We start from the raw sequence: 11448 nt of genomic DNA, 5'->3' as shown, positions 1-11448 counted from the left end.
GCATTTTTAAGTAGCGTAGTTGTTTGAAGCACTATACTGCAAGCCGGAAGGTGGCGGGGATCGATTCCCGGTGAAGTCACTGAAAATTTCACTTTACTTAACCCTTCCAGCCGCACTATGATTCTGGGGTTCACTCAGCCTCTAACAGAAATGAAAACCAGGACTTTTTCAGAGGGTAAAAAGGAGGCCGGCCGGCGCGTAAGGCTGATAACCTCACCACCATCTGTGAGCTGATTATCTAGAGAAAGTGTGGGAGCCTCGACGTCTTACAAACCTATGGGCCTCCACGACCTGTTAGAGGGATAGCTTTACCTTCATGTTTTTTTAATGCTAGTGGGGTGGGACTAAGTCCCTTGTACTGCAGCCACTTCTTGCCTATTGTATCAGCCCCAGATGATAGGTGAGGGTGATTGTGGAGCAATTGGTGGAATGAAGATTGGCAAGGAAAACCGAAGTACTCGGAGAAAACCCGCCCCAGCGCCACTTTGTTCACCACAAATCCCACTTGACCAGACCCGGGATCGAACCCGGGGCGCCGCGGTCTGAAGCCAGCGACTAACCGCTTGAGCTATGGCACCCCCTTACCTGCATGTTACCTACTCACAAGTTCTTGCGTCCGTCGCTTTGGTAGTACTGACTGTAGGAGACTGAGAATTTCGACTTTCGGATATCCTGTAATGACAGAATATCAGTAGCAAATTTAATCGGAATTCGTCTAGCGGTGCTCGAATGCAAACCTACTGACAGAGGTCAGAAAAACATGACCACCATTTATGTATTCATTTCGAACACAACGTTCAAAGAGCTCTTGAGAAGTTAAAAATCTATCCCTGCTTTTATTAAACACCACGCCATTGGGAAGCGGAGGTATAGCTCCACGCATTCTTAACCTCAGCACTAGGTGGAGGTGAATGATCCGCTTAATATCACAGTTACTTTCCCCGGATGGAGAGCCCCGCAGTACCCAATGGACTGGCGGCTTAGTGGGCGTCACAACCGGTCTGGCCCCTGTGGAAAAGAGAGGAAACTCGTGCCCCTGCCGGGAATTAAACGCAACTTTCCCGTTTGTCAAGTCCATACCTCCGTGACTATACTAATTTCTGCCTCTCGGCTAGCTGATTCGTTCAAGCATCATTTAAAATCTATTCCGTTTTGCTCTCTACAGTAGTTAAGGTTCCCCGAAAGTCCGTGCAAAGGGAAAGTATTGCTTGAAGTAGAGGCAGGACAGAAGCAAGCAGCAAAGAAGAAGGGATAGTTAGAGAGAGAGAGAGAGAGAGCTATGAGAGTGCGAAGTTGCAAGATGATTCCACCAGAACTTAAATATTTTAATACAAAGAATACCTCCAATCGATCAATTTATTTAATATGGACGGACATTTTTATTGATATTGCATTATAATTCAAGTCAATTGTCCCCTTCGTAAAAATACGTTCCACATCTGGATGCTATGGAGAAGAGAAATATCCCTACCCATGCCTGGAAGTCTAAGTTCAAGTCTGTGCCCAAGCTTGTCCAGTCCGAACGCTAACCACTTTGCCAATTAAAACTAAACCCCGTGGCTTGAAACCGCAAGCGAACTATACCGACCGAGCGACCGCCGCTTGTTTGCGAAGTTAGTGCCAACTTAGACTTTACTTACTGGACTATCTTATATACGTATATTGTAATTTGGATGGCCATAGCGTTGCTTGGTAACGGACCGGTAAACACCCCGCGACAGAATACACATAAGGCAACAATGGAAGATGCGTCTCAGTGAGTGAATATTATTGCGCGTTGCTAGGTAACAGTGCACTAATGAGGACACTGGCTACAAATCACGTGACATGTTCTCTGTGTGGCCTTCATAATGCAACAGTAGAACTGTGTTTTCTGTGCGTGATCCATGCAGAGAATATATAACGAGAATAACGCCAACAGTTCAGTTCAGTTCTCGGTAAGAGACAGACACGGGAAGTTTGTAGAAGACCTGTGAAGTCTTTACTTGTGAATTGAAGACTTTGTGTGTTATAATTAGGGTAATCTTGAAAGTGTAATAACGAATTGTAGTTATGACGTGTGAAATTATTCACTAAATCGAGTTATCAAATCCTGAACCTATTATTTACTGTCGCGTTACCAGGATACACGCGAAATCTATATAAATATGGAACTTTAGTAGTTGTCTGGAAATGATTAGTTTAAGATGGCTTTTAAAATTTACTGCTTTGGCGCGAGATACTTATGATATTTCGTGTGAAGTTGTAAGGCGTTTCTGCGAATGTTAGACAAGCACAACAATGTTGTTCCATGCGTCCTAGAATGAAACACCTTTTCGCTATAAAATTATGATGTTGGTCGTCGTCCAATGCCTTAGATTACGCTACGTTTCGGAAGCCGGATTTACTTCCTTCTTCAGGTGTAAAATGGGAAGGGATCCTATTCAGTTGGATCGAATAGACAAAGCTAGTCCCGTTCACTGGGCCAACAATCCTAACTGTGTAGGTTCAACTTACATTTTGCATCTGATGAAGGAGATTCAACTTCAGACACGTTGTATAATTTAAATATGACTAAGATATTGGGAAGTGCTAACATAATAATCGTATAGTGGAAAACATACATAGGTCGCATATATTTAGAGGACCTGGAAATAGTTTGTGGCTTAATCCGAACTCCTTACTTATATCTGGCTTCTGTAATCTGATGTCCTGTCTTCCCTTGACGGGAACTTGAGAGATGTAGCCTGTTTCTGATATCTGTTATTGTCCACTGAATTTTCGTAGAATATTTTTGGAAACTTCATTGTACCAGTTTTATCCCCGTTCTGTGGAAACGTCAACCTATCCTTTCTGTTCGACGTGGAATCAGACGTTTCATATTGACTTCCAAACTGTGGAAACGGTGAAACATTCAGAAGTGGTCCGTTGACATCTTTAATATCCAGTATGAATTCCCCAGTACCTGTTTTGTCAGGAAACGTCATGGGCGCAGTGTGTTTCGTTTGTTCTAGTGTCAGTCTTTCAGTGTGTAGGCTAGGTTTCGCGTCTCCAGTGGTTGGGAAGGAGAACGTTTTCACCCCTGAATTCTCTGTAACATTTGGGTGGAAGAATTTTGAGCCTTTTGATTGTCTGTTATTTCCGTTGCTTGGGAACACTAGTGTCTGTCTTGATGTAGATACCTCGTGCCTCAAGAGGTCTGTGTACTGGTGAGGAGGCAATGGTGGTTTCAGACTTGTAGCGATTTGATGTTGAAACCGGTAAGGATGGTTTCCTTGGAAGTCTTGAGGTCGGCTTGTTGTAGTGAAGTGGGGTACTCCTGTTTGAATACGACTTAAGTGGTGAGGTGGATGGTACGGTCGTTGTGTCCCAAAGAAACGGAAGAAGCCGCCATTGTGGTTGTTGAGGTAGTCTACAAGACGATCAGGTTCTCGTGGACAGTTGGGATATGCCGAGAAGCACGTGCTTGGGTCGCCTTTTGCGGTGATGCCTAGAAGGATCGCGCGTCCAAATACCATCAGCGGCGAAGTGTCGGCGAAATTAAACGTCGTCAGCAACCTGTACATATTGAACCATGCCTGTTAACCAATATCGGGCTCTCTTGCATGATGAATCAAACATTTAACACTATATTACCTATAGGTCTGGGGAGAAATATCTGTCTGAAGTTGGGAAATTTTATGCCGTTTATGTGCAACGTCGTTCACTAGTCTTTCTTCGTATTAACGACGTTGCATATAGATGGCATAAAAGTCCCTAAGTGCAACAAGGTGCTGAAATATAATATTATATACGACTTCTTTATTAAAACTGTCACAACACAACTATATCAAGGTCAGTGCCTAGTGTGGCTCTGCTACATGTTTCGACTATTAAAAGCGGCATATACATGGCCAACATATACTATATACAACCACTGAACTGCAGTACTAATAAAATTGGATATAATATTAATTATATTAAAATATGTACTTGTTTTTACAGTAGAAGCAACACAGTACGCCACAAACAAACACAGGACGATACTAAAAATCTCCTTCTCAAGATAGACACGCGGCAGAAGTTCAGCCCCCGTCAAGAAAGACGATAGGAGATGGGACATGAACCTACTTGGTTTATAAATTTTAACTTAAATAACAAAGTTGTGAACTTGGTCGCTGACATTAAGGGAGGAACATAGACTGAGGGTATTTGAGAACAGGGTGTTGAGGAGAATATTTGGACCGAAGAGGGATGAAGTGACAGGAGGTTGGAGAAAATTGCATAATGAGGAGCTTCATAACTTGTACTCTTCTCCAAGTATAATTAGAATGATCAAGTCAAGGAGGATGAGGTGGGCAGGTCATGTAGCACGAATGGGGGAGACGAGGAATGTTTATAGGATATTGGTGGGAAAGCCAGAAGGAAAGAGACCACAGGGAAGACCAAGGCGTAGGTGGGTGGACAATATTAGAATGGATCTTAGAGAGATAGAATGGGATGGTATGGACTGGATAGATCTGCCTCAGGATGGGGACCAGTGGGGGGCTCTTGTGAACACGATAATGAACCTTCGGGTCCCATAAAATGCTGGGAAATTCTTGAGTAGCTGCAGAATTGGCGGCTCCTCAAGAAGGGCTCAGCTCCATATGTAAGTGTGTAAGTAACAAAGTTTTAAAAACTTTAATATACCAAGAAAGTTTCTGTAGTTGTGGAAATGTTGGATTTTTTATATATTGTGCATTACAAACATTGTATGTATATGTATTTTAACACTCAAAGCACTCATTGTGATAGTAGTTTCCAAAAAGTATCGATGTTCCTCTGATGATGGTCTATAGGGACCGAAACATGTAAGGGCGTTAAGTTTCCAAGTAGTAAAAACTTCAATAGTCACACTGGACGGAGTTCTTTGTCTTTGTAGTTTCTTGGCTGTATCTCATATCATGATATGGACAGAATTATGGAGAAGTATTTAGTGAAAGGTTAGTATAGCGATTTTTGGCTCCTATTATACAATGAAAAAAGGATCTAGTGACTGTCTCCTGGTCCACTTACGACAAGAGGGTGTCTCTGTTGACGAAAGGCACGGGCGAGTCTTGCTGCTTGCTGCCCGAGTACCCGGGTTTCCCTCCCGCTGCTGTCTCACACAGCAACCTGGGTACACATCTCAAGTCATCATACATGGCTATGGACGCCAGGGCGCCGCTAACCGGGGTAACCAGGGGTGCAGATGGAGTGTAGAACTGCCCCTGCACTCCAGCGAACTGGTTGAAGATCTGTTGTCCAGTTGGGAAGTTTCCGATGTAATGGTTTGTTATTCCTTGCTGGATATATTGACCCACTTGTCCAAGGAACTGACTGTCGGGGAATATATCAGGAATGGGCCTCTTTGGGAATGAATGTGGTACTTCAGGCACGTAATATGAGCTCTGTGAGTTGGGGCGGTCCGCCGGCAGCTCGTTAATGAAGTTCGGTGGTTGTGCGGCCGGTGATGCGAGACTCGGTAGCCACCTGGCGGGGGCAAAGCAGAACAACTGGTTGAGGCAGATTTGTGCCAAGTGCAGAACTGAATCAAGGAGGGTGAGATGGGTATGTAATGCAGCATGCCTAGGGAGATGATGAACGCGTACAGAACTTAATGCTTTAAAACCTGAAGGGGAGACACTATTAGATCTGGTCACATATGGGAGTATAATATTAAAACATATAAAAATGGGGTGTTACGATTTGGAATGGATACATCTTGCTTAGGATAGGGTTAAGTTGGGGCTCCTATGGGTATTATGAATATTCCTCGTTTTCTATAAGAGGCGGAGAATTCGTTGAGTGTCCTATTCTGTAAAAGAGTTTTGCTGCTTGGTGTCAGTTACTGTTCTACAAGGGAAGATACCACATGCAGGATATATACGTGTATAGAAAGATAATATTAAAATTGATCATAGAAAATATTTAAGGGATACCGGCTGGAGGTTCAATTCCCAGTAGGGACAAGAGACTTTTCTCTACTCCACAGTGTCCAGACCGGTTCTGGGGCTTACCCAGCATGCTTTTCATTGGATACCGGGAGCTCTTTCCCCGGGGGTAAAGCGGCAGGAACGTGAAGCTCATCAATCACCTCCATCTATGGCGGAGATCAATAATAGTGGAGCTATATCTCCACTATCCCACACTTTCTCATGGCGTGGTAGTTAAATAAGCACAGAGAGAACTTTGCCGTTACCTTAGAAAATTTGTTTTGGAGACATGTACTGGATTCTGTTGGGGTACGATAAGGTCAAGTGGGCGGCTCTACTGAACGCTATAATGAACTTTTGGATTTCATACGAAGAATTTCGCAAGCAACTGAGAGGCTATAGTAAGTAAGTAAAAAAGTAAAAGTACCCCTGTAACGTGCTATGGAGGCCCATAGGGTTGTGAGATGTTGAGGTTCCCACATCTTGTAGACAATCGGCTCATAGATGGCGGCAAAGTTGTCAGGTAGTCATAATTTCGAACTAATTAGCGAAAGTCATCTGAGGAGTCAATCGAAAGCAGGTTTTATGTTAAGGTAAAGTTGTCCCTGTGCTTAGCTAATTAAGCACTACGCCATGAAGGCGTATGGGGGAGTGGATATATACATCCACATTTTCTTGACCTCGGCACTAGTTGGAGGTGAGTGGTCAGCTTCACGTCCTTGCCGCTTTAGCCCCGATACTCATTGGATAGGAGGTTGGGTGGACCCCAGTGCTCCCGGTCTGAACGACTTGGAGAAGAGAAAATTCTTGCCCCCACCGGGACTCGGAACTCCGACCCCTAGGTCGTCCAGCTGGTAGCCAGTCGCCATACCGACTGAGCTATCTCGGCTCTTAAGTTTTGTATTACAGAAATGAAATAAGTGGAAGGTTCTGAGTGAAGAGCTAACCCTCCGCTTCGTCGCCCGTCTTCTTGGCTGGTGCTGCAATGTACCCGGAAACTGCACGCCGCCAGGAAAAATAGTGTCAGTGTCATGGCGGCTGTTGCGTCTGGCCCAGGAGGTTCTGAAAATGAACAGGTCACAGATATCAAAATAGATCTAAATTCTATTTAACTTTTTGGTCGTAAGTATGTAACCAATCAAGTAACTGACTATCGTAATAAAGTTGAAAATTTGAACACTACGACACAGCTAACCTAATATCGAACCAACATTTATGCAATATTATAAACATTTCAATCGGTTTCTCGTCGTCATAACTTATTTACTTGAAATCCATTTTAATATTACCCTCCCATCATCTTCTCTACTTGCACAGTGACAGTGAGTTCCTCAAAACATTTCTGTAGGTTACTGATTTTCTTTATTTAAAGATAGGATATTAGACGTAGTTGGGAGGATACTATTAAAATGGATCTTATGGAGATAGGATGGGGTGGAATGGAATGGATTGATCTGATTCAGGGTAGGAATTAGTAGCGGGCTCTTGTCAATATGGTGATGAAACTTTGGGTTCCGTAAAATGTTTGGAAATTCTTGCGTATCAAAGCCACTGGCGCTTGTCTAGAAGGCCTGAGTTCCATGGGGTCAGTTAAGGGCATACATGTAGAGTGTGGACTGGATTCATCTGGCTCTGCATAGGGCCCAGTAGCGGGTTCCCGTGATCACAGTAATGAACTTCTGTATTCCACTAAAGGCGAATAACTTCTTGATTACTGACGCGCTATGCTACAAGCCGGAAGAACACGGGCTCGATGTCCACTGAGGCTATTGTACTTTCTCAGTTGACCTAATCCTTCCAGTCGCACTATGTCCCTGGGGCCGAGTCAGCCTCTTAAAAGAAATGAGTATCAGGAATATTCCTGGGGGTTAAGTTGCGGCCGGCCGGCACATAAGGCTGATAACCCCACAACCATGTGTGAACCAATTGTATAGAAACTGTGGGAGCCTCAACATCTCACAACTCACGCGGCCTGTTACAGGGAAAGCTTTACCTATAACTTACCTATCAGATTCTCAAGGATTGATGCAAATTTTGTTTTCTCATTCGCTATGCGTATCCAGCCCACCTTAATGTTTTAACCTGACCGTAGCCAGACGGTTTAAGCCGTCTGCCCATCGTGGCGGCCCCTATTCGATCTCAGTTCAGGGCATATGGGATTTGTGGTTAACTGAGTAAAACTGTGGCAGGTTTTCCCCGAGGACTTGGGGTTCAGTTAGTCATCCTGACATTCATCACTGTATAGCCTCTGTACCACCATAGTCGTTCGTTGAATATAGCGTTAAAATGATCTACGTATAAGATCCTAACGTAAAAGGTAAAGTTGTCCCTGTGTTTAACTAATTCAGCACTACGCCATGAAGGCGTATGGAGGAGTGGATGTATAGATCCACATTTTCTTAACCTCGGCATTAGTTGGAGGTGAGTGGTCAGCTTCACGCCCAGCCGCTTTACCCCGGCGAAAGAGTCCCCGGTACCCACTGGATAGGAGGTTGGGTGGACCCCAGAGCCGGTCTAGACGAACTCCGACCCCTCGGTCGTCCAGCCTGTAGCCAGGCGCTATACCAACTGCGCTATCCCGGCTCCTGAAATCTTTAGATCGTGTCGTCTGCCGCTATATTTTCATTATGAAGCAGTCAGAATTATTGGTACGCCTGTTTACGAATAGGATCACCATGAGACCATTGCACGTATCTGTGCTTCAGTCGGCAATGCAGTTACGAATTTTACCACCTTTATAGTATTCATCCTGTTGTGTGTCATTTAAGAAAAGATACAATTTGGGACAGTCGCACTACAAGTAATAAAAAATAAACAAAATAGACGTTCCTCTGTCAACATTTGTTTTTGATTATTTGTTGTCCGACTGTCGCAAATTGTATCTTTTAGAATTTTACCCACAAGAGAAACGAACCCACGAACGACAAGGCGGCATGCGTTCGGCCCTCATCAAGAGAAGTAGTAAGAAAGAGGACATGAACCTACTTCGTTTATAAATTCTAACAAAATCTTAACAAACCGATTACAAAATTTTCAATATATTAAGACAGCCGCGTAGCTGTAAAACTTTAGATTATATATCCAATCGTATAATATCAACATTATATATATATATATATATTTTTTTTTTCACGCTCAGAACATACACGTATATTGTAATAGTACCTTCCAACTGTATTGATGTCCCTCTGCTGATGACCGAAACATGTAAGGGCATGAAGAATTTAAATAAGAAAAATCTTCACCAGTCACACTGGACGGAACTGTTTAACTTTTTATAATACAATCATGATTTAACACATTAAAACTCCACATTCTGCCCGCGCAGGTCACAGACTGTTCCTTACCGTTCTCACAATAAGCAGTGACTGTTTCCCTAAACAGCATTAACCGGCTGGTCTTTGTAGCGGAGACGTGATATGTTTACTGTGAGGAACGAACTCTAATATTATATATTATTTAGAAGGAAAGAGGCTTTTGGCGGCGGTCAGGCCTAAGGCCGTTCAGCTGACTAACTGCAGTTTGAGAGTAGTTCCGTAAGTTAAGGCATAACGTGATGCACAAGCCTGTAATAACAGGAAACTTCTGCATACCTTGCATAAGTGTTGCTTAGTACACTGCAGTGACAAGGGGTTCACATACTCCATAGTGACGTAGACACCGTGACAGGGCGGATATACCCGTGCTGAAACTGCGGTGCAACAAACGTAGCGCCTACATAGAGAGGCAGACCCCTGTACAGTGCAGTGCAGTGACACAGAGCCCACAGTGACCTGGACACCGTGACAGGGCGGATATACCCGTGCTGAAACTGCGGTGCAACAAACGTAGCGCCTACATAGAGAGGCCGACCCCTGTACAGTGCAGTGCAGTGACACAGAGCCCACAGTGACCTGGACGCCGTGACAGCGCGGATATACTCGTGCTGAAACTGCAGTACAACAAACGTAGCGCCTACATAGAGAGGCCGACCCCTCCCATCATCGAAAAGCAGGCCCAATTTTTAAGCACATGCATGTCTTTGTCACGGATCTTGAGGAGACTTGAAGGCAGGAATGTCGGGGCTGGTGAGGGCCAGCAGTAACTTAAGTGACCGATCAATACTTAAAAGGTTAGTAATAAGAGTGGTCAATGCAGAGCTTATTTGTGGAAATTGTAGCTGGGGGGAAAAAAATTATTCGGGCCTTGTGCTATTAAATAAATTAACCGTGATACCACAATGCGAGTGTAGTTAATATGTCTGCTTACCTTGTTGGGGACTCCTCAGCACACGTCACTTCCGAACTGGAGATTCACTTGTTCCACAATGTGGGCAACGGGTTTTCTTCTCACTGTGGGCGACCAGCATCTCCTGTGATTTCTCTGCGCCCCCAGACCCCCTCCACGTAGGTCTGCCCACATCACAACGCCCACTTTTCCAGATCTGAACTTGATTTCACTTGACTTAACTGTCCGCCGTTGTCATGGGCTTTTGCACAGCTTTCCCATGGTTGCCTTACTCAGTTCACCCAGCATGCGTCTATTACATACTTTACCCATGATGCCTGTGGAGGTATCAACAAATGTGTGACCTCAAGTTGGGGAAGTCCCTGACGTCTTAAGCACCATTCACAGGATGTATCAATTTTTTTAAAACAACACATTATGAAGACGTGTGGAGATATAACTCCAAGCATTCTTAACCTCAGAGTTCAATGGAGGTGAGTAATCAGCTTCGTGCTCCTCCTTCTTTATCCCCGGGAAAGGGGTCACCGTTATTTGTTGGGAAAGAGGTCGGGTGGACCCCGGAACTATTTTGGAATAGCTCTGCCCAGCAGATTGTGTTTGCTTTCGTTTGGTGATTTGAAGAAGGAAATAAAAGCAATTCTCGAAACGTTGTGGTTCGGATAAATTTAGGCGAGGGACAGAGTTCGAAATAATGCATCAGAGTGGCTTCAAGAAGCTTTCAACTTAGAAATGCATGTAAATTCGTATTATTGTGACAGTGAGGCGACAAAAGTAATGGCAGAGTAAATGAAGCGGCAAAGTCGTGGAAGGGGTGAGAGGCGCTTAATTTTTGGAAGAGAAAGAGCATAGTTTTTAGAGTGGTAAGAAATACTGGCTTGTGACAAGGGTCTGAGATGTTTGATTTTATGTTTAATGATACATTCTTTTTAATTACTTTAATTGCATGAAGTGTCAATTTGTAATCTTCACAGAATTTCCTTCTGGACAGAGGACAACGAACGAAACCTGCGTCGCGATTGGCCACAAGGAGGAAGAATGTACCCCCCATAAAATTTCCCTCACATGTGGGTACAAGGAGAGAAACAGAGGGAAATGTCTGCAAGCTAGCTAAGATTGCCAATGGAACTGGCAGGTCGCATCAGTACAGGGCCCAACGTGCAAAGCTTCCCCTGGCATTTTTGCCAGAGGCCGATCATATCATTCAGTTACAGTAAACCCTCGCTAATCCGGAGTAATTGATTGGGGGGATCATCCGGATTAGCGAAGCAAAAGGTAGCCGTAAAAATCATAAAAATTAGAACACAAA

The 11448-nt window shown here is 44.1% G+C and overlaps 1 protein-coding gene across 1 annotated transcript; it reads right to left on the bottom strand.

The window, feature by feature from the left end:
* Positions 1-1372: 1372 nt before the first annotated feature.
* Positions 1373-10210, bottom strand: LOC111866463. The gene is made up of 4 exons (XM_033752257.1): positions 10164-10210; positions 6863-6977; positions 5017-5472; positions 1373-3537 (listed from the first exon to the last, which is right to left on the bottom strand). The coding sequence occupies exons 2-4, from the start codon at positions 6946-6948 to the stop codon at positions 2664-2666; spliced, it is 1416 nt and encodes a 471-aa protein (XP_033608148.1). The 5' UTR covers positions 6949-6977; positions 10164-10210; the 3' UTR covers positions 1373-2663.
* Between the last annotated feature and the right edge of the window lie 1238 nt (positions 10211-11448).

The sequence above is a fragment of the Cryptotermes secundus genome, unplaced genomic scaffold (genome assembly GCF_002891405.2).
Source record: "Cryptotermes secundus unplaced genomic scaffold, Csec_1.0 scaffold300, whole genome shotgun sequence".
NCBI lineage: Eukaryota > Metazoa > Arthropoda > Insecta > Blattodea > Kalotermitidae > Cryptotermes > Cryptotermes secundus.
Note: the sequence above shows the minus strand (reverse complement) of the source record. Positions and strands in the feature narration are given on the sequence as shown.